This window comes from Aegilops tauschii, chromosome 3 (genome assembly GCF_002575655.3).
Source record: "Aegilops tauschii subsp. strangulata cultivar AL8/78 chromosome 3, Aet v6.0, whole genome shotgun sequence".
Taxonomy (NCBI): domain Eukaryota; kingdom Viridiplantae; phylum Streptophyta; class Magnoliopsida; order Poales; family Poaceae; genus Aegilops; species Aegilops tauschii.
In genome coordinates, this window is record NC_053037.3 from 418,624,048 (window position 1) to 418,648,522 (window position 24,475).

Genomic DNA, 24,475 nt, shown 5'->3' on the forward strand with positions numbered 1-24,475 from the left:
AGACTATCCGGAACACTTCCGGTGTCCGAATAACATGATCCAATATATCAATCGTTATGTATCGACCATTTCGTGACTCCTCGTCATATCCGTGATCTCATCCGGGACCCCGAACAACCTTCGGTCATCAAATCACATAACTCATAATAGAAATCGTCATTCAACGTTAAGCGTGCGGACCCTACGGGTTCGAGAACTATGTAGACATGACCGAGACACATCTCCGGTCAATAACCAATAGCGGAACCTGGATGCTCATATTGGTTCCTACATATTCTACGAAGATCTTTACCGGTGAAACCGCATAACAACATACGTTGTTCCCTTTGTCATCGGTATGTTACTTGCCAGAGATTCGATTGTCGGTATCATCATACCTAGTTCAATCTTGTTACCGGCAAGTCTCTTTACTTGTTCCGTAATGCATCATCCCGCAACTAACTCATTAGTCACATTGCTTGCAAGGCTTATAGTGATGATCATTACCGAGAGGGCCCAGAGATACCTCTCCGATACATGGAGTGACAAATCCTAATCTCGATCTATGCCAACTCAACAAACACCATCGGAGACACATGTAGAACATCTTTATAATCACCCAATTACATTGTAATGTTTGATAGCACACTAAGTGTTCCTCCGGTATTCGGGAGTTGCATAATCTCATAGTCATAGGAACATGTATAAGTCATGAAGAAAGCAATAGCAATAAACTAAACGATCATAGTGCTAAGCTAACGGATGGGTCTTGTCAATCACATCATTCTCTAATGATGTGATCCCGTTCATCAAATGACAACACATGTCTATGGCTAGGAAACTTAACCACCTTTGATAAACGAGCTAGTCAAGTAGAGACATACTAGGGACGTCTATGTATTCACACATGTACTAAGCTTCCGGTTAATACAATTCTAGCATGAATAATAAACATTTATTGTCGTGGTTTTGTCACGGCAGATGTCCTAGAGAAAGGACTTAGTCATGGAGCCATCGCTACGGGTTAGCTTAAAGGGGTTAAAGAGGACAAGGGACGCAAGAGAGTTTTATACTAGTTCGGCCCCTTACGATGAAGGTAAAAGCCTACGTCTAGTTGTGATGGAATTGATGGGGTTTCGATGACCAGGGAGCGAATACGCTTTGCCTGAGTCTCGAGTGGTTGTCTGTTGTCCCTGAACCGCCGCCGGGTCGTCCCCTTATATACATGGGTTGACGCCCGCCGGTTTACAGAATCCCGAGGCCGTCTCATAATCGTGTCCGGCTCGGTCTCTGCTACTTCTATCTTACAACACAAGTTTACATGTCAATGCCGGTTTATGTCTACAGGCCTTAAACCGGCTTTGGGCCCTGGGCCTTCATGAAGCGTCACCGTCTGTCTTCATGGACTTCAGATACAGATGAACTACTTATGGGGTTAACCCGGCCTCACCTGGCCGGTTTACGCCCAGTGGTAATATCCCCAACACTAGGCCCCAGATTGATTTGAACTGGTTCATGTCAATCCTCAATACTTAAGAAAATTTCTTCTTCAACATCTTCACACAATCTTGTAAACCACCGTGACATCATCTTCTAGGATCATGGTAAACTGCCGTGACGTCACCTGTCATTAACGAGCCTCCGACAATCGAGGCGACAGCTCCACCTCATATCCAAAATTTAGGCTCCTTGATTTTCGCGCCTGATGCCTATCTTTCTGCCCTTATAAATAGGGCTAGGGGGTCTTTCCACCCCCCCCCCCCCCCCCGTATCTCTTCACCTTGTCCTCTTCCTTGCGCTGCCCGACCTTTGGAGCTCCGCCGCCACCGTCGACCTTCGTTTCTGCCTCAACTCCGGCCGCTGCATCACCCTGAACGCACCAGAGAATCACGGCGCCTCTCCGCTCTTCCATCAGCATCGGTAAGCCTTCTTTCCTTCCGCCATATATCTGTCATTAGGGTTTCAGTGTTCATTGGTGTTCGTCGGTGTTCGTCATTGTGCAATAGTTCTTTGATTCAAATCTTGATATTTATCCTGTACGGCGATAGCCGTAGCCCTTCTTTTCCATCCATGCATCTCGTTTAAGTAGAAAATCCCATCTGAACCTTCATCAACTGCTTCGGTACCAATATTTAGGTCTGAATATATTTTCATTTTCTGACATGCGGTAGATCCAAAATTATAATACCAACTTGTGAAACCTGTTTTTCCCTTCACTTATACATCTTTAATACCAGATTGGGCGGTTTAACTTCATATACAAAATGATGACCCGGTAGATACCATTAGTCCCCTGTTGAACCGCCAATGCTTTCATCATTGTACTGTTTCCATTGTCAGACTCCGGTTTACAAATAATCAATTCCGGTTTATCAATATGCTTGTATCCTTATACTGTTGTGTAGTTTTCCACTGTAAATCTTAAACCGGCAATAATCATGTTCCAGATTTCCATTGCCATGGCCAAGCAAGTCTATGAATGCAATTGGGCTCCCTCTCGAGTAAACGAAGAGCAGTTAAACAATCTTGTTAAAGCAGGCGCTTTAGCTAAAAAAGATGTCATCCACTGGAGGGTCCCTGGCCCGGAAAATCCTCCTACACCCAAGGATGGAGAGGTAGTCGTGTTCGCTGATCATCTCGGACGAGGTTTTAGCCCTCCCGGTTCAAAAAAATTCCGGGATGTACTGGCTAGTTTCCAACTGCGCCCTCAAGACATCGGTCCCAATTCTGTAACCAACATCTGCCACTTCCAAGTCTTTTGTGAGGTTTATCTGCAAGAGGAACCTTCAGTCGAACTGTTTAGGGATTTCTTTCACTTAAACCGTCGCACAGAGTTCTCAGATGGACCCAATACGGAACTGGGCGGAATGGCGGTTCAGAAAAGGAAGGAAGTCACCTTCCCCCATCTCAAACTCCACAGTCACCCCAAAGAGTGGAACTAGACTTGGTTTTACTGCATGGATACATCCCCATCTGATGAAAACTCCCTGCCGGGTTACCGCCCTGAACGCCTTAGCAACACACATCCTTTTCCTCAGAGGTTGACGGCAAGAGAAAGGGCCAACTATGCTCCCCAATTATCAAAGCTTAGAGCCTTCATGGCGAACGGTTTGACAGGAGTTGATCTTGCTTGTTGCTGGATAAGCTGGAGTATTCTGCCCTTAAGCCGGCGCTCTGGTTTGATGTGTGAGTATACGGGGAGTTTGAAGGATGCACAGCGGCACATTGACATTCAGCTTACAGATGCAGAAGTCACTGAGGCTATAAAAAAGATACTGAACAAACCGGAAGCTGTCTGTGCCCAAACCGGACTACTCCCTTTCTGCACCTTCAACAAACCACCAGCTGTAAGAATCATATAATCTTTTTATCTGAAGTTGCTTCTGTCCAAATATTCTTTGAAAGTGTGATTATTTTCTGACAGGGTGATGATCCGTTCTGGAACAAGAAACCATCCCAAGACAAACCGGCGAAGCCGCAAGATAAACCGGTCAAGCCAGTTCGTCCAAAGACCAAGGTTGTTAAAAAACCTGCCAAGAAAAGGACCACTGCATCCTCCGATCCACCAGCTGATGACGATGTGGGTAACCCGGAACCAGAGGTAGAACTTGACTCTCTTGGTTCATTTTTTGTACATCTCATTGACAATGATTATTATCAGGACGACGCTGAAGGCAGTCATGCTGAGGACGTAGAGGTAACCATTCTTTCCTCCTATTCAGATCCTCTGCCAACATCAAAAATCCGTCAAGCAAATTGGAAAGTAAAATTTCTCACCCTCTTGCTTACTTGGACCCAAACTTTCTTTTGAAGACGCAGCAGCACGAAGCTCGCCGTACAACCCAGCATAGTGGCCAGGTAGTTACCTCCGCCGGTTTACCGAACAGTCTGGTTCGGAAACGCCGATCAGAGGTCTCTTATCCCATTGATACTTCATGCCCAAAAGCAGGTTGTTTCTGCCAGCCTCTTAACCCGTCTGATTCAAATTATCAGGGTACTTCTCACTCATCCTCTGGCGAGACATCGGCCACGCAGCTTCCACCCCTCAAAACAGTTCCTGGGTGAGCTATGCACGTGTCTTTATTCTTGATGTGTTATATTTACATACTGTACTTATCCTTATGTCTATCTTTTCTCAGAGCCAAGCCAAGACCTAGCAAGAAGGCTCGGTTAAGCAAACCAGCTGATAATAATGTAGCTGCTGAACCGGAAACAACTCCAGATCCGGAAGAAACCGACGCTGACGACATGCTTAACGATCCGCCGCCTCAATACCATGACTTCCTTGCCGAACAAGTGCAAGTTGACACTACAAGCCATGCAGACCGGCCAACCAGCCCTGTCCGAACTGATGACAAACCGACCAGTCCGGTTAAGGATACTGACAAACCGCCAACTCCAGTGAAGGCTGCTGATGATCAAGATGATGACATTATGATTACTGGCACTGGCCACACCACTCGTGGCAACCCTGTCGCTTTGTCAAAGCATACTGCCAAGGACGAGCTCTCTGCTATCGGCAAAGGCAAATGGAATGCTGATTTATCAAGCTACACCCATCTCAATGCTCAAGACATTCACTCTGGCTTCTTGAACCGTCTGTATACCAGCCGTGACTATGAAGCTAGTTTGGTAAACTTGATGAAGGAGCGATATGAGGTAACTACTATTTTTCTCTTTTGTCCAATTGCAGTTTATCAACTCCTAGTAGCCCCCAAGTGACGGTTTATGATACCAATCTAAACCGGGACTTTGTCATAACTTAACTTTGCATATTTAGCCTCCAGGGACCAGATTACTTCTTTATGATGAACCGGTTCCTTAAAATTTGCCATACTGCTCTTTCACCGGTATAGCCCCCAAGGGCCGGTTTAACTTTATAAAGATGAACCAGGACTGTATAAGAATTCCCATACCAATAGTTTTTTAGCAAACACACATTAGCCCCCAAGTGCCAAGATTAATACTTGTATTGTGCTTGGGACTTGTAGAAATTTCTGATAAGGAGCAAATATGCATTAGCCCCCAAGTATCAAGGGCATAACTTGTTATGTGCTTGGTACTTCAAATATGTATTGTCAATTCATTATGTATCTGTCTCTTTATAGGCTGAACTGAGCAAGAAGGAAAGCCAAACCGCTGATCTGCAAGAGAACATCAAGTCCCAATAGGCCGAAACTTCCAAAGCAAAAGATGAGCTGACGAGCACCTTAGCCGCTATGGAAAAGCTAAAGGAGAGCTTCGCCAAGGAGCGGGCGGATTGGAACACAGAGAAATCGGCTTTGCGGAAAAGAACTGAAGACGCTGAAGCAGTTCTAAAACCGGTGGTAGACAAGCTGACTGGTGTAAAGCGGCAGATACATGCCATGACTGCTGCTGTGTTTGGTAAGCATCCTTACTTTATACTTTCAACATATCTTCCCATGCGTTGCCGGTTTGCTGATGTTTGCAATGATACAGGAACTCGCATTAGTCATCTGGGCTCTGATGTTCAGAAGAAGCTGAAGGCTGCCTACACGCTGACAGAACAACTGTATACCGGCGCACAACGAATTATCTGCACCGCTTCTCACAATAAGCCGCCCCCGACGTTAATCAAGGATACCTTAGACAGGCTATCTATGCTGCCTGCCCGGGTAGAAGAGCTAAAGAGGTCTGCTGCAAGGGCTGGCGCTCTGACCGCACTAACCCGGGCAAAAGCATGGGTGCCTGATCTTGATCCGACGGACATGGCTAAAGGCTACCCAAGCTTAAAAGAAGACGGATCAGAATTTTGCACTGAAGATCTCCGCGCCATAAACCGGGAAGTACGTCCACTAGCTTGTCAACTTGCTGAAGAGGCTGATCTTTCATTTTACCAGGCGAGTTATGATACCAATAACAAGCGGGTTGCTGCACCAACTCCTGAGGCTCAAAACCTGATCCCTCTAATCCGTAAGCACACTTATGCCCCTGACATTCAACCGTCCACCCTTATAAGCGACGAAGCTGTGTTCCAAGCTTTAACTGGGATCGACTGGACAACTGTTGACTTCCAGCCGCTGGGTAGGGACGAAGATGAACCGGTGCAAGATGATCCGCAGCCGTCAGGTCAAGCTGATAAGCAATCATAATCCGGGGGCCGGTTTAGTCTTCCACTTGTCGCAATGCTTATTGAGAAACAATTATCCCTTTGGGCACTGAAACGCCTTGTAATAGGCTAGTTAAAACACTTGGTCTATTATGCCTTCGTGCATATCTATCTGCAACTAATGCGTGTTAATCCGCCATGCTTAAGATATTATGTTCATAATCCATAGCTATTTATTCAAGTTGTTCCTGCAGATAAGAAGCTTAAAACGCCCTGGCGGTTTACCACCGGGCGGGTCATGATACACAAAGATATATATGACCAAGGTTTATAACCAAGGTAAAAGATAACCAAATATGGAAATATATGGTACCTGTGACCTTTAGGCATAGTGTTGGCTGACCAACTTTGTAATGAGGGTAATAGCCCTAATCCGGAGTAGAAGTAATTCCTGTTATATGATGCCGGTTTATCAGAAAACCGTTCCGGGCTGTGATAAACACCAGTTTATTCCATACTGGTGACTTTAAGTCAAAACCAGACCGGGCTGATAGTCTCCGGATTATAATTTGATTGTATACTGTCAACTTGTAGTTGATAGCCTAACCGGGCTGATAAACACCGGTTTAAAAATGTCACAAATCTTATTAAAACAAAGAAAACTCAGCAAAAGGCAAATAAAAACCGTTGTAGTCGAGGCTTTTCACGGGCTGCCAGGCCCCAAATTTGATCAAGAGGTGTAGCTATGGTTCGGGTTCGACCAAGCCCCCAAGTGATGTTGTGGCATTACGCCGATCAAGAGGTGTAGCTATGGTTCGGGTTCGACCAAGCCCCCAAGTGATGCTGTGGCATTGCGCCAATCAAGAGGTGTAGCTATGGTTCGGATACGACCAAGCCCCCAAGTGATCTAATATCAAGCTTTGAGAAGCTAAATCAAGGGGTAAACTGGACGCCGCTTTGTAAGCTCCATGTAACCACACATGATGTAAGAAAACAACAGATACCCCGCTTTAGCTGAGGTTTCGGTTTATTATATTGATCATAATATATACAATGTCATAATATGTTCATAAGCAGAGCCTATAGCTCAAGTATAGTAGGGCCGAAGATGAGCAATATTCCACGGCTGGTTGGTCTCCTCCTCCGATTTACTTGAGTCTTTGCGCTCTCGAACATCGATTAGGTAGTATGACCCGTTGTGCAGATTCTTGCTGACCACAAAAGGTCCTTCCCAAGGGGGGGATAGCTTGTGCATATCCGTCTGATCCTGGATGAGTCGAAGCACCAAATCTCCTTCCTGAAAGGTTCTGGTTCTAACCCGGCGGCTATGATAACGACACAGATCTTGCTGATAAATCGCCGAACGGGCTGCCGCCATGTCACGCTCCTCATCTAACAGGTCAAGAGCTTCCTGCCGTGCTTTCTCGTTGTCAGCTTCAACGTATGCTGCTACACGAGGTGAGTCATGACGGATGTCACTAGGAAGAACCGCTTCCGCTCCATAAACCATGAAGAACGGTGTGTATCATGTCGATCTGTTGGGTGTGGTGTTGATGCTCCATAACACTGAAGGTAGCTCCTCAACCCAACAACCCGGCGTCCGTTGCAAAGGAACCATAAGCCGGGGTTTGATGCCTCTCAAGATCTCTTGATTGGCCCTCTCCACTTGACCATTGGACTGGGGGTGAGCCACTGATGACACGTCAAGCCGGATGTGCTCACATTGACAGAACTCCTTCATGGCACCCTTTGACAGATTGGTACCATTGTCTGTTATAATGCTGTGTGGAAAGCCAAACCGGAAGATCACCTTTTTGATGAATTGAACCATTGTGGCTGCGTCACACTTACTAACTAGCTCTGTCTCCACCCACTTCGTGAACTTATCAACCGCCACCAAAAGGTGGGTCTTCTTGTCCTTGGACCTCTTGAAAGGCCCAACCATATCCAGCCCCCAAGTTGCAAACGGCCAGGTGATTGGAATCATCCTCAATTCTTGAGCCGGTACATGAGCGCGCCTTGAGAATTTCTGACAGCCATCACATCTTTTGACCAAGTCCTCGGCATCAGCATGAGCTGTCAACCAATAGAAACTGTGACGAAACGCCTTGGCCACCAAAGATTTTGAACCGGCGTGGTGACCACAATCTCCTTCATGGATCTCATGCAAAATTTCACGGCCTTCCTCAGGAGACACACATAGTTGAAATGCCCCTGTCACACTGCAATGATGTAACTCTCCATTGATAATAGTCATGGACTTGGACCGCCGGGTTATCCGCCTGGCCAAGGTTTCATCCTCTGGTAACTCGCCCCGGTTCATATACGCCAGATATGGAACCGTCCAATCCGGGATAACATGAAGAGCCGCCACCAACTGAGCCTCCGGATCAGGAACAGCCAAATCCTCTTCACCAGGGAGCTTGACGGACGGATTATGCAAAACATCCAGGAAGACATTAGGTGGGACCGGTTTACGTTGGGAACCCAGGCGGCTTAAAGCGTCTGCCGCTTCATTCTTCCGCCGGTCTACATGATCCACCTGATAACCTTTAAAGTGACCTGCAACAATATCCACCTCACGACGATATGCTGCCATTAGTGGGTCCTTGGAATCCCAAGTGTCGGACACTTGTTGAGCCACCAGATCCGAGTCACCGAAGCACTTAACTCAGCTGAGGTTCATCTCCTTAGCCATCCGAAGACCATGGAGTAAAGCATCATATTCAGCTGCATTATTAGTGCAAGGGAACATTAAACGGAGAACATAACAAAACTTATCACCTCGTGGGGAAGTTAATACGACTCCAGCCCCCGAGCCCTCCAATTGCCTGAACCCATCAAAATGAATAGTCCAATAAGTGTGATCCGGTTTCTCCTCTGGCGCTTGTAATTCTGTCCAGTCATTGATGAAATCCACAAGTGCCTGAGATTTGATCGCCGTTCGGGGTATGTATTTAAACCCGTGAGGCCCGAGCTCGATAGCCCACTTAGCAATCCGACCAGTTGCTTCCCTGTTCTGGATTATATCCCCAAAGGAGCAGAGTTGACCACCGTGATGGGATGACCTTGGAAATACTGCTTAATCTTCCGGCTTGCCATGAAAACCCCATACACCAATTTTTGCCAATGCGGGTACCTCTGCTTGGACTCAATAAGTACCTCACTGATATAGTAAACCGGCCGCTGAACCGGATATTCCTTTCCTGCCTCCTTGCACTCCACCACAATAGCCACACTAACAGCCCGAGCATTAGCTGCCACATATAGCAACAATGGTTCTTTGTCCACTGGATCAGCGAGAATCGGCGGATTAGCCAGCTGCCGCTTTAAGTCCTCAAATGCTTCATTAGCGGCGTCACTCCAGACGAAGTTATCTGTTTTCTTCAGCATTTGATATAAATGGATGGCCTTCTCGCCAAGGCGACTGACAAACCGGCTCAACGCGACAATCCGGCCTGCCAGGCGTTGAACATCATTGATACATTTTGGTTTAGCCAAGGAGGTGATGGCCTTGATCTTTTCCGGATTAGCTTCAATGCCCCTGTTAGACACCAAAAAGCCCAAGAGCTTGCCTGCAGGTACACCAAAGACACACTTGGCCGGATTAAGCATCATTTTATAAACCCTTAGGTTATCAAAAGTTTCCTTCAAGTCATCAATCAATGTCTCCTTCTTCTTTGATTTTACCACAATATCATCCACATAGGCATGAACATTGCAGCCGATCTGTTTATGCAGACAATTCTGCACACACCGTTGATAAGTCGCCTGGGCACTCTTGAGCCCAAAGGGCATGGACACATAGAAGAAGGCTCCAAAGGGAGTTATGAAGGCTGTCTTCTCCTGGTCCTTAACTGCCATTTTGATTTGATGATAACCAGAGTATGCATCCAAAAAGCTTAAACGCTCACAACCCGCCGTAGCATCAATAATTTGATCAATACGGGGACGGGCAAAGGATCTGCTAGACAAGCTTTGTTGAGATCTGTGTAGTCCACACACATATGCCAAGTGCCATTCTTCTTGAGGACCAGCACCGGATTAGCCAACCACTCAGGATGGAATACTTCAACGATAAATCCAGCCGCCAAGAGCCTGGCTACTTCTTCTCCAATAGCTTTGCGTCTTTCTTCATTGAACCGGCAGAGAAATTGCTTGACCGGTTTATACTTGGGATCAACATTGAGAGTGTGCTCAGCGAGTTCTCTCGATACACCTGGCATATCGGAAGGCTTCCATGCAAAGATGTCCCGATTCTCACGGATGAACTCGATGAGCGCGCTTTCCTATTTCGGATCCAAGTTAGCGCTGATGCTAAACTGCTTGGATGAATCGCCAGGCACGAAGTCAACAAGCTTAGTCTCATCAGCCAATTTAAACTTCAGGGCCGGATCATGCTTTGTAGTTGGTTTCTTCAATGAAGTCATATCTGCCGGATCAACATTGTCCTTGTAAAACTTCAACTCTTCTGTTGCACAAACCGACTAAGCATAAGCCGCATCACCTTCTTCACACTCCAGAGCAATCTTGCGGCTCCCATGCATGGTTATAGTTCCCTTGTGACCCGGCATCTTGAGCTGCAGATAGACATAACAAGGCTGTGCCATAAACTTAGCATAAGCTGGCCGTCCAAATAGGGCATGATACGGGCTTCTGATTTTCACCACTTCAAAGGTCAAGGTTTCTGATCTCGAGTCATGCTCATCTCCAAAAGCCACCTCCAGAGCTATCTTACCAACAGGATATGCCGACTTACCAGGCACTACACCATGGAACACCGTATTGGACGGTTTAAGATTTTTATCTGTTAACCCCATGCGACGGAAAGTTTCACAATAAAGGATATTGATACTACTCCCTCCATCCATGAGTACCTTAGTGAACTTATAACCTCCCACCTGAGGTGCCACCACCAAAGCCAGATGACCCGGATTGTCAACCTGGGGTGGATGATCTTCTCTACTCCACACAATCGGCTGCTTGGACCAGCGCAAATAACGGGGCACCGCCGGTTCAACGGCATTCACCACCCTTTTATGAAGCTTCTGATCGCGCTTGTCCAAGCTAGTGGTGAAGACATGATACTGTCCGCTATTCAACTGCTTCGGGTTGCTCTGGTAACCCGACTGCTGCTGCTGCTGATTGCCCTGATGATTATAGCCACCTTGATTACCCTGATCACTTTGATTGTTATGTCCACCCTGATTACCGTGGAAGCCTGAACCGGAATTTCCTCCACCATAACCCGGCCCATGGGACCCGGGGCCCGAACCGCCTCCTGGTCCATGATCATACCGGAAAGAATCAGAATTTTTGAACTCTTGCATGATGTAACAATCTTTCCAGAGGTCCGTGGACGGTTCCTCCTTCGTCCCATGCTTTGGACAGGGCTGGTTCAACAGATAAGACAAACGGTCCGGATTAGGATTTGACCTTCCACCGCGCTGGGGCGGTTTACCCTTACGCCGCTGGCCCTTGTCGTGTGTATTAGTATTAGCCACAAAGTCTAAACCATGGTCCGCCTTACGCTTGCCGCCGTTTCCATGACCCGCCGGGTTGTGGTGCTGCCCCTTAGTGTTGCCGCTCTTCTTTCCCTTCCCTGTCTTATCATCGTCAGACTCGGGATCTTGGTACTATCAGAGTCGGCATACTTCACCAGTGCAGCCATGACGGTTCCCATGTCATTACAATGACGTTTGAGCCGTCCCAACTTCAACTTCAGGGGTTCAAACCAGCAATTGCCTTCCAATGTTAAAACTGCGGTGTCAATGTTGATGCGCTCTGATGAATGCGAAATCTCCGAAACCCGGCGCACCCAATGGGTTGTTGACTCTCCTTCCTCCTGGACACAGGCAGCTAAGTCCACAATTGACATGGGCTGCTTGCATGTATCCTTGAAATTCTGAATAAACCGGGCTCTCAACTCGGCCCATGACCTGATAGAATTAACCGGTAAGCTCTTTAACCAAGTGCGGGTTGTCCCTTCTAGCATCATGGTGAAGTATTTCGCACATGCCGCATCATCCACATCCAACATCTCCATGGCCATCTCATAACTTTCGACCCATGTTTCAGGGGATAAATCGGTGGTGTAATTCGTCAGCTTGCGCAGTCCCTTGAAATCCTTGGGCAGGCGCACATTGCGCAATGCTGAGACAAGACATGGCACTCCCAAAGAACTAGAGGTAACTCCTGGTTCCACCGATGTGGTTGGACGAACCGGAGTAAGCTGACGAGCTTCATGTTGCGCCGCTAACTCGGCTTCTCTGCATGCCCGAGCCCGGTCCACCACTTCCTGAGCATTACCAGCACCACCCGCCGGGTTATTGCCACGGGGCGGATCACGGTTCCGCGCATTGCTTGACACTGCCGGTTCATCCATACGCCTGTTGTAACTCCGGCTTGGACGGGGAGTGGAATGAATCCGATCGTGACTATATGAATAAGCCTCCTATTGAACCAAGGCTGTTTGAAGAAGCTCCTTAACCCGACGCGTCTCGACCGCCGCTGGAGAATCGCCTTCGATCGGGATGGCCACCACCCGTGAAGCGGCAGCGACAATGTTGTCCATCGGGTTAGAATAATGACCCGGTGGTGTGGGGACATGCGGTGCCACAATGTTGTTCTGACGAGGCGGATCCACCAAACGTGGCTGAACCGGCGCCCCTGCCCCCGGTGCCTCCGCCCGGTTTACCACCGGCGGATTACTGGTCCCCGCTCCTGGGGTGTTAAAAAGATTTCTAGCGTCATAAACCGGCGGCAAGCGAGATCGGTGCCTCCTCTTCAGGACTTCGTTCGACGCACTCTGATCCAGCATAATCCAGTAAGCTTGTGCATCCAAAGCGGCCCACTCCGCGGCTATCCTGGTATCCTCAGTTGCTAAGTCGGCTTTGGCCTGGGTGATCTGATTTTTCACTTTCGCGATTTCCGCATTGTGTGCATCCTGATCCGCCGGGTTAACCTCCGCCATCAGTGTTGCCAACGCGTCAAACAAATCAGATAGAACCTGAACTGGTAGTCGCACAGGGCCTCCTGCCCCGGCCGGTGCTGCCGCTGCCGATCCGGAAATCATCGCCGCTGCGGTCGAAGAGTGGAGCGCCGGATGCGTGCCGGCCATGAAGATCGCAACCCGGTTTGGCAGATCAAAGGGGTCCGGAATACTGTTGCCATCGGAATAGCCCCTAATCCGGCCATCTTGTAACTGATATAACGACTCGGTCTCTCCGGTCGATGACTCGTCACCGGAATAAACGACGGTCTCACCACCAGATTCCGATCTATCCTCATATTCCCCTCCATGGATAACTCCCATGAAGGCACGCTTCATGACAGGCCTGACCCGGGCAGATCTCGCACGCTGAGCCGTTTCGACGAGGTCGGTGCAGACGTCCGGCTCAGGGCCCGGTTCGCCGATCTTGCTAATGAAAACATGTATGCCACCAAAGGGGACCCGGTACCCGTACTCGATTGAGCCGGCCTCAGGGCCCCAGCCTGCATCGTCGATGTTGAGCTTGCCGCGACGACTCTTGGTCATCCGGCCCACAGCGTAACCCTTGAGTCCTTCGAAGTTGCCCTCCAAGAACTTGAAACCATCGTACGATAGCCCCACGGTGGGCGCCAACTGTCGTGGTTTTGTCACGGCAGATGTCCTAGAGAAAGGACTTAGTCGTGGAGCCATCGCTACGGGTTAGCTTAAAGGGGTTAAAGCGGACAAGGGACGCAAGAGAGTTTTATACTAGTTCGGCCCCTTACGATGAAGGTAAAAGCCTACGTCTAGTTGTGATGGAATTGATGGGGTTTCGATGACCAGGGAGCGAATACGCTTTTCCTGAGTCTCGAGTGGTTGTCTGTTGTCCCTGAACCGCCGCCGGGTCGTCCCCTTATATACATGGGTTGACGCCCGCCGGTTTACAGAATCCCGAGGCCGTCTCATAATCGTGTCCGACTCGATCTCTGCTACTTCTATCTTACAACACAAGTTTACATGTCAATGCCGGTTTATGTCTACAGGCCTTAAACCGGCTTTGGGCCCTGGGCCTTCATGAAGCATCACCGTCTGTCTTCATGGACTTCAGATACAGATGAACTACTTATGGGGTTAACCCGGCCTCTCCTGGCCGGTTTACGCCCAGTGGTAATATCCCCAACATTTATCATGATATAAGGAAATATAAATAACAACTTTACTATTGCCTCTAGGGCATTTTCCCTTCAGTTGGCCTAACTAAACCAAAGATTCGAAGAAGAAAACGAGGCTATAAGCAATCATGCATATAAGAGATCAAAACTCAAATAACTTTCATGGAGAAAATAGATCTGATCATAAACTCAGAGTTCATCGGATCCCAACAAACACAACGCAAAAAGAGTTACATCAAATAGACCTTCAAGAGACTATTGTATTGATAATCAAGAGAGAGAGAGAGAGAGAGAGAGAGAGAGAGAGGAAGCCATCTAGATACTAACTACGGACCTGTAGGTCTACAATGAACTACTCACGCATCATCGGAGAGGCACCAATGAGGATGATGAACCCCTCCGTGATAATGTCTAGATTGGATCTGTGGTTTCTGAAACTTGCAGCGGCTAGAATTGTGTTTCGTCGACACCCCTAGGGGTTTTGGATTTTCGGGGTATTTGCAGAGAAAAGAGGCGGTGCGGGAGGCGGCCAAGGTGGGTACAACCCACCAGGGCGCGCCTGGGCCCCCAGGCGCGCCCAGCTGGGTTGTTCCCCCCTCGAGGCACCCCTCTGGTACTTCTTCGGCCCATCTTGTGTCTTCTGGTCCACAAAATTCTCCAAAAAGTTTAGCTGCGTTTGGACTCCGTTTGGTATTGATTTTCTGCAAAGTAAAAAACAAGCAAAAATAGCAACTGGCACTGGGCACTATGTCAATAGGTTAGTCCCAAAATATGATATAAAGTTGCTATAAAATGATTGTAAAACATCCAAGAATGATAATATAACAGCATGGAACAATTAAAAATTATAGATACGTTGGAGACGTATCAGGGATGTAATTTTTGAGCTTGCGTTGACTTTTCCCTTGAAGAGGAAAGGGTGATGCAACAAAGTAGAGATAAGTATTTCCCTCAGTTAAGAACCAAGGTATCAATCCAGTAGGAGGCACAAGCAAGCCTCCAATCTATGCACTTGCACAAACTAACAAACTATTGCACTCAACACGAAAAAGGGGTTGTCAATCCCTTCACAGTCTCGAACAAGAGTGAGATCTAATAGAGATAGGTATAAAAGATAAATAAAAAGGCAAACTAAAATAAATCTAAATAAATTGCAGCAAAGTATTTTTGGTTTTTTGGTTTATAGATCTGAAAATATATGATGGAAAATAGACCCGGGGGCCATAGGTTTCACTAGAGGCTTCTCTCTTGAAAGAAAACATATGGTGGGTAAACAAATTACTGTCGAGCAATTGATAGAAAAGCGCAAAGTTATGACAATATCCAAGGCAATGATCATGAATATGGGCATCACGTCCGTGTCAAGTAGACCGACACTTGCCTGCATCTACTACTATTACTCCACACATCGACCACTATCCAGCATGCATCTAGAGTATTAAATTCATAAGAATGGAGTAACACCTTAAGTAAGATGACATTTTTGTAGAGGGATAAACTCAAGCAATATGATGAAAACCCCATCTTTTTACCCTTGATGGCAACAATACAATACATGCCTTGCTACCCCTACTATGTCACTGGGTGAGGACACCGCAAGATTGAACTCAAAACTAAGCACCTCTCTCATTGCAAGAAAAACCAATCTAGTTGTCCAAACCAAACCGATAATTCGAAGAGAAACATAGAGATATTTGATCCTGCATAAAAGAGTTCGGAAAAGACTCGAATAATATTCATGGATAATCTGATCATAAATCCACAATTCATCGGATCTCGACAAACACACCGTAAAAGAATATTACATCGGATAGAACTCCAAGAACATCGAGGAGAACATGGTATTGAAGATCATAGAGAGAGAAGAAGCCATCTAGCTACTAGCTATGGACCCGTAGGTCTGTGGTAAACTACTCACGCTTCATCGGAAGGGCAGCAAGGTTGATGTAGATGCCCTCCGTGATCGAATCCCCCTCCGGCAGGGTGCTGGAAAAGGCCCCAAGATGGGATCTCACGGGAATAGAGGCTTGCGCCGGCGGAAAAGCATTTTGGTGGACGCTTCTAGTGGTTGGGGATATTTGGGTATTTATGGAGCAAGAATTAGGGTTGGAGGACACCCGAGGGGCCCACAAGCCCTCAGGGCCCCCCCCCCCCGGGCGCGCCTAGGAGGCTTGTGGCCTCCTCGGTCATCTTCTGACCCCCTGTCCAAGTTCCGTGGATGTCTTCTGGTCCAAGAAAAATCATCGCGAAAGTTTTATTCCGTTTGGACTCCGTTTGTTATTCCTTTTCTATAAAACTCAAAAACAAGGAAAAAACAAAAACTGGCACTGGGCTCTAGGTTAATAGGTTAGTCCCAAAAATAATATAAAATAGCATATTAATGCATATAAAACATCCAAAACAGGTAATATAATAGCATGGAATAATAAATAATTATAGATGCGTTGGAGACGTATCATAGCACCAGGTGGCTCCCTGCAGTGTCGCGGCCCTATCTCGCTTGTCTATTGTGTTGCAGCACCGGCAGCGAGCGGCGACGCCGTCAGTTATGTTCCAGCACTGACGGGGTGTCGCTCCACCTCAGGCCTCCCTCTTCATGTTGTGTTGCAATGCTGACGTTGAGCGGCGGCCTCCTCCGGCCTTCTTCTTCCTGCTGTGTTGCAGCACAGCGGCAAGCGGGGCCGCCTCTAGCAATTGCATCTTTGTGTTGCATTGCAGCACCGACGGGGAGTGGCTTCCGCCTCAGGCCTACCTCTTGGTGTTGCACTGCAGCAGTAGTGGGGAGCGATAGCCACCTCGGGCACCTGCTTCGCAGCAGTGCCGCGAGCAGCCCCACTTTTGCATGTGCTTGTTGCATAGCAACAGTGCGGCAAAAAATAGCAGTTGTTGCGGAATGTGCAGCGGGTCGTGGCCGCCGTTGTTCTCTCCAGAATCTTAGCAGTGGTACGCGGTGGTCGCCGTTGCGGTTGTTGCGCATGCCTCGCCGCCCCGCTCTGTCAAGCCGGCCCCTTAGTCGTCCTCCGCCGCTCTGGTAATCCCTCTAAATCTCTCCGAGCAGCATGTTTTCACTAGTGAGCCCGCACGCCCATTCGAACTAGTCACTCTGATCCCCTCCATCTTTGAGTCTGTTGTCGCATCGGCGACGGCTTCAGGTACCTCCTGGCCAAGGCCTCGTTGACATCTGTGGGCCTTGTTCGCGCTCGCTCAGCACCGCGTCTTCATCCATTTCGAGTGCTCGTTGAGATTAGTAAGTATTGTTTGTTTCAATGACTAAATTAGTTTTGAGTGGCACATTCCTTTTTTCCGCGTCACTTTCTAGAGCCAAAGATCATAGTTCTTGAACGAGCACTCGAAAAGATACTTGTGTGTAGGCCAGAGACCGAGACAGGAACGCCACGACGAGTGAGAGCGAGGTGTGGGATCGTCGGTGATGTCGAGCCGACAGCTAGCTGGAGCCAGCGATGTCACGGCACAGGCGTTGCATGTGGAGTCGGGTCAGAGGTTTGATTGTTTGTGTGCGGGGGTGCGGGGAGGTTGACGGCGACAAAGATCGTGGCAGGTATAGAGGGATGGCTGGTTATGGCAGCGGGAAGAGTAGGGCGGACCGTGATAGATGTGCGCCCCGGACGCGGGTGACGGCAACACAAGGTTGGGCCGAATGTGGGTGGAGATGAGTAAAAATCGTTTAGGTCGCGTTCGTGGAAGAAGAACAATATAGGCAATGCGGAGACATGTATAGGGCAACTATGGCTATAACCCTAGCCCTAGTAACAACACCCATTGTGAAGTTGTGATTCCTTCTTATAAAGTATAAAAAATCATGAAAACTCATTGCTCAAAGCTAGCTCCGTACTAGGGTTAATCCGTTGGTCTCGGGGAGGAATCCGATAGCTGACGAGGAATATCTAAAAAAATTAGGCAGTCGTAGCTTAGCTGCTCCATTTTTTTCCAATATTTTGTTAAGTCTGAGACTCTGTTGTGTTTCAGCGATGCTATATTTGTTTGATCTTGCGTGAAGATCCATATAAAATTTTCTTTTTAACTTATTTTTTCTTTCATATACTACATCACTTGACAGAGACTTGGTTATGTTTCACGCGCTATAGTTGTTTGATCTTGCGTGAAGATCCGTGTAAATATTTTTCATTTTAGTTTTTTTCTTTTTATATACTACGTCATTTGACTTAGACTTGGTTAAATCTCAATCGACCTGGCCATACCTTTCTTTTCCAGCGATTATTAGGCGGAATTTCTCCACGGTTCCTATAGTAGTGACAGAAGAGCAAGCGCGCTCCGGTTCTGTACTGATTCACGTTTTCGAAACCCCCGACAGAGGCGTGGCGATCGTCTGATCAAGGCAGAGGCCAGATCAGTTACACAAGAGGGTCACGCATGGCTAGGCATGCCTGAAATGCCAAGCGCGTTGGTGAATGAACTCAGGAATTCGTGTTTGACCTAGGCACCGCCGGCGTGAGCGTTGGTGGCGGCGAGTCACCTCCCTGCCACGCCCACACGATATCGCCCAGCGACGGCTTGAGCTCCTGCTTGTAGAAGTCCTGGAACTCCAGCGAGTCGCCGCCCGTCTTCCTCATCTCCACCACGTGCACCGACGGCGCCACCTCGAAGATCTCCGCCTCCAGGGCCAGCGCCCTTTTCCGGCCGTCCTGGCTCCCCTCCAGCTCCACTCTCCCCTTCTCCTTGTTGAGCTTAAAGCTGAACCTCCCCGCCTCCGCGATCTTCCCCAGCTTGGACACGATCGCCGTCGTGGTCTCCTTGCTGGAGAACCGGGCCTCCGACGTCTTGTGCTCCGCGTCGAACATCTTGGCCAGGTCCAGCACGCTCGACCGCGAGATGATGTCGAAGGCGTTCATGCTCGATGGCCTCACGCTGATGGTTGGCGACGACGCGGTCACCTTGGATCTCTTCCTCTTCCGGGTGGCGCCCTCCGGTTGGTCGTCGTCGTGATGTCCCCCGGCTTCCTTGCCGAGGAACACCGCCGTTTCGCTCGTGTCGAGGGGCTTGTCGTTGAGGGGGCAGGAGTCTTTCTGGAACCAGGTCCGGGCCATGAGGTTGGTGATGGTGATCCGGGTATTGGGGTTCGGGTCGAGCAGCCGGGCAAGGAGCTTGCGCGCGTCGATGGAGAACCATGCGGGGCACTGGTAGTCGCTCCGTGCGATCCTCTTGTACAGGAGCACGAGGTTGGTGTCGTGGAAAGGGAGGCGGCCTGCCAGGAGCACGAAGAGGATCACGCCGCACGACCAGATGTCCGCCTTTGCGCCGTCATAGCCACGCTTCAGGATCACCTGCGTACATGCACACATTGGGCTGGGCATCGTCAATGACGCAAAGAAAAAACGGAAAAGCTAGTTAACACGTGCGTGCGTGTGGAACATATTCTCAACCTCGGGAGCGACGTACGCCGGCGTGCCGCACGTCGTGTGCAAGAGGGCGTCACCGCGATGGCGGGAGGCGCCGTCCGCGAGCGCGCTGAGCCCGAAGTCGGAGACCTTAAGGTTGCCGTGCGCGTCGAGGAGGAGGTTCTCGGGCTTGAGGTCACGGTGGTAGACGCCACGGCTGTGGCAGAACTCCACGGCCGTGACCAGCTGCTGAAAGTAGCGGCGAGCGACGGGCTCCGGGAAGCGCGTGCTCTTGGCGAGGCGATCAAAGAGCTCGCCGCCGCTCGCGTATTCCATGACAAAGTAGATCCTGGAGCGCGTGGCCATCACCTCGTGGAGGCGGACGACGTTTGGGTGGTGCACCCGCCGCATCACGTCCACCTCGCGCTTCACCTGCTCCACCGTGCCGGACCGGTGCACGGCCTCCTTGTCGAACACCTTGATGGCCACGACCTCGCCGGTGGAGATGTTATGGGCCTTGTAAACCTTGGCAAAGCTGCCACGGCCTAGAAGACGGCCCAGCTTGTACCGGCCCATGATCACTTTGGAATCTTGGTTCTTCTCCATGGCCATGGCGATGGGGAGAAAGAGTGTTGTTTCAAGTGATCATCAGCGAGGTTCCGGCTGGGCAAACGGCCGGACGGAGAATCTACACCCGCGTAGCGCTCAAGGCGATGGAGGATCATCGGAAAGAGTAGCTGGGGTTTGATATGCATGTTCTGACGGGATCTGTGGCTGCAAACCGATAGGTGATTATTGGCCAGTGATGGTGGAGGCGAACCAAATGAGGAACACCTTTAGCTAATTTTAGAAGTTCTTAGTTTATCAACTAAATCTAAATAATGTAAAGACGCCTACTTTAAGGCACATATATAATTATGATACTTGCGGTTTGGCTCGGAGCGCGCAATTGCGCGGTTGACTTAGTTTAGAGGTGTAGCTAATGTGGAGGAGCAAGAGAGTGAGAAAAGAAAATTGATGCTTGCAAAGCTAAACGACCTCCTAAATAGAATGTACTTCCTCCGTTTATTAGCCCCCCTCATGTTTTGGGTCAGCCTTTAACAATAGATTTTGGTACCAAAATATAAGTTATATGTCGAAAACATTATACTATTGGATTTGTATTCGAAAGAAGTTTCTAACGGTATATTTTTTTGCTAAATACTCCATCCGTTCCTAAATAAATGTTATCATTTTAGTTTAAATATGAATTGAGACCACGACACTTTGAACTAAAACAACGACATTTATTTTAAAACAGAGGGAGTATAACTCATATTTCACTAGTCAAATTTATGTTCATGACTAAAATACAAGGGGGCTAATAAATTATAACAATGTTATTCAACTCACTTCAGTTCAAGTAGCCCCCGTGCTGCCCGTCGGATGAGGCGCACGAATCCTAAAACCATTGCCATATCAGCGAATGCAAATCGTTCTACGGCGCGAATATGCTGGTTATAATTCACCCTCCCATCACCTCATTCACGACCTTATTCTCATTTTTCATTGTCGTCATGGAGCGGGGAAAGAGGGGATGCAGGATGTGGTTGCGGCCCACCGTAGACCTCGTCCTCCGAGACCGCGCCCGACTACCGCACTTTCGAAGAACGCATCGGCTTCGTGCCCTCGGCTACAGTCGACCTTCACCCTCCTAAGATGGTTGTTGTGTTGGCAGCACGATGGAGGCCGCATCGGGTGGATCCCAATCCACTCCTTCTCTCGTCACCATGCGACGCAAGGGAGAACACGACCATCGACACAGCGAGCTGGGAGTCGTTGCTTGTTGATGCAGGTAGATTGTTGGTCACATCGGTATCCAGCAGCATCTCCGAGCTCCTCCCAACAAGACAACCTGCAGGCCCGAGGTATGCAATCTCTCATCCTTCCCCTCTTTCTCTCAATCCCATAGACTTGCTTGTGATGTTGTGCCGATTAGATTAATTCCAACAGCTTGTGATGCTAGTCACCTCTGATATTGCCATGTTTCTACAAATCATTTTGCTACTCATAAAGTGGTTACTTTTTCGACCTAGGGCACAAATTTTAGGTGGGGGGGGGGGGGGGGGGGTCAGTGTAGTGGGTGTTGACTGTTCTACCCTGGATGTCTGAAAACTTCTAAGAAAATTTGTTTTCTACACATGGCAACTTTTGAAGAATGGTTGCAATCTCCACATGGAAAATTCAAAACATTTATTTTTCGATAAGATGACAAATTTCGAAATTATTTTAATGTTCAAATGACAACTTTAGGGACTTTGTGTAGTTGTCGATTTTCCTAGAAGACATGAATTTATATAGTTGCCAAATTTTCACATGATATGATAGGATGACAACATACATTGATGACTATATAGGCTAGGATGTCAAAATACATTCGATGGCAAATCTCTGCATAACAAGTAATATTATGTACGTGTGTTTTTGACTCATGGCAATTACATTGTTGTTTATTGATGGTATCATAAATCACAACAAGGAAGTTATTGCCATGAATTTCAGAGCACAAAAATTTGCCATGTTTTTTTGTGTTGTTGTCATGATTAATGAGTACAAAATTTGCCATGCTTCATAGGTTATTCTTCATTATCAGTACAATCATTTTTCAAGTTTTTCCATGCTTCATAGTAAAAAAAGTATACATTTTCCATGTTACCATCTCTACATTCTCTCTTTTTTCCATGATTTAGGACACAATAATTTCTAAGTTGGTCATGTAACCATTTTTACATATTTTCCAAAACTTGTCATGTTTATAGTGCAAAAATTTCCAGAACGTGCCATCTAACAATTACATATTTTTTTCCTAAATTTAGCATGATTTAGTCATTTCAATTTTCTAAAAAAGATCCATGTGACCATTTACAAAATTTCCCAACATTGCCTTTCATTCATGGAAATTAATTTTCCAAATTTGCCATGTGGATCAGTACAAATATTGTTTACTGAATTTTTTGTGCTTCGGAGTAAAAAAATTCTACATATGCCATATGACCATCACAACATTCTCTAATTTCGCCGTGATTTTTGTAATACAAAAGATTCTAGATTTTTCGTGTAACCGATTTAGATTTATCAAAAAATTGTCATGTTTTCCTTCCTACTCCCTCCGTCTCAAAATAAGTGTCTCAAGCTTATTACAAGCTTGAGACACTTATTTTGGGACGGAGGGAGTATTTATTAAAGTTTGTGTTGGTGGTGAGTGACCCGCTACAACATCAGCCCAAATAAAAAATGTGCATGATGGGAGCCCAAATAAAAAATGTTTGCTATCAGTGTTGTACTGTAGACTGTACAGACGTAGGAACTGTTCAAACACCTCATAGATAAAATAATGTTACTGCTCACACAGGAGAGTATCAGGTGATAGCACACCTAAATTGCTCCCATGATACCAATTTCAAAAATCAATTTGAATTTTTTGTGAATGTTCACCAGGTATATAACTACAACCCCTAAAAAAAGTCAGATCCAAATTGAAATACACATTGAGAAACAAAAATGACAAATCTAGCATGAATATGTGTCACAAAAGGACAAAAGCAGAATTGACACTATTCACATTTGAATTTGTCTTTTTTGTTTCTCAATCTACATTTCGAATTTGAAGCTAAAAAAATTAGGGGATGTAGACTCATTCCTTGTGAACATTCATGGTTTTTTTAGAATTTTTTGAAACATTTAAAATTGAATTTTTGAAATGGTATCATGGGAGCATTTAGGGTGTGGTATCACTGGATTTCTCCCTGCTCACGCACATACTTAATATTTGCTACAGTGTATCTGATAAATAAAATGATGCCACTGTCCACACACGTGGTACATGCGCTGGAATGCGGAATTTGGACAGCACCAGGTTCCTGCATGCATGCAGGCCCTACACGGTCCTTCTCTTTTTCATGTTCTTGAATCTTGACATTTCTTTGCAGCGAACGACATAGCATGGTTAAACATGATATTTTTATTTTTCTTTTTGGAATAGCAAGGTGTGGGGATGAATGCATGACCGGGCGTTGTACAAATATCATACATCAAGCATAGTACGCACAGGCGTATCAATTTGTGGTTGGATTGTTAGGTGGACAGTGATATCCCTAGCACCCAAGGTTAGATTTCCGGCGGTACGCCTACGATGACTTTGTAAATCTCAAGATATATGCCGGCACAGTCTTTTGAAGATGCTCATAGGGATATGTCGTGCGGGTGTACGTTCATAGATATGAGTGTATTCACGTATTGTATATATGAGCTCTTGCGTCTGTACAATACGTCATGGCAAATCTTTGCACTGCTAATCTTCACCTTTTCCAATGGCAATCAATCTTTTGTATAGGTAAATTGTATGTGTCCAGCCCTGACAAATCACACATGATTTTTGCCAGCTAATCCATTTGCTGGAGCAGGGGAAGAAGCAGAGGGAGAGGACGAGTGGTCTGCGGCGCGCGCTTTTTGGGTTGCGTTGGGGGGTATTTGCGAGTGAACGAATATGCTCGCTCATATCTACCTTGTTGTGGGAACGATCGTTCGCTCGGGTACCTTCATGGAACGTCAGCGCACTATTGGTGTCCATAAATTAAGATGGAAAAAGTAGCCACTTTGTTGAGGAAGTGCGAGGGAAAAGGGAAGAAAGAGCCACCATGGATAGAGAAAAGGTGAAAAGGATGGGGAGAGAACTCATTTAAGGACTAGATGAAAATAATGTTTCATCACTCCGCTAATGTGGATTAACAAGGCTACGGCATGGTACTACCCTTATTGAAGATGCCCTTACAAATTCACTTGACCAGTACATCTTGATATTTTCTCTGAAGCGAAGTTCATGTGTTGCCACTGAAAGAAAAGTTGTTGTTTTTTTAATAACCACTGAAAGAAAAAGTTCAAATGCGCG

At 47.3% G+C, this 24,475-nt stretch overlaps 1 protein-coding gene across 1 annotated transcript; it reads right to left on the bottom strand.

Moving 5' to 3' along the window:
- Positions 1-18,460: 18,460 nt before the first annotated feature.
- On the bottom strand, positions 18,461-20,301 carry LOC109754254 (CBL-interacting protein kinase 30-like). The gene is made up of 2 exons (XM_020313165.4): positions 19,594-20,301; positions 18,461-19,494 (listed from the first exon to the last, which is right to left on the bottom strand). Exons 1-2 carry the CDS (start codon positions 20,158-20,160, stop codon positions 18,628-18,630), a joined length of 1,434 nt encoding a protein of 477 aa, XP_020168754.1. The 5' UTR covers positions 20,161-20,301; the 3' UTR covers positions 18,461-18,627.
- Positions 20,302-24,475: the final 4,174 nt, after the last annotated feature.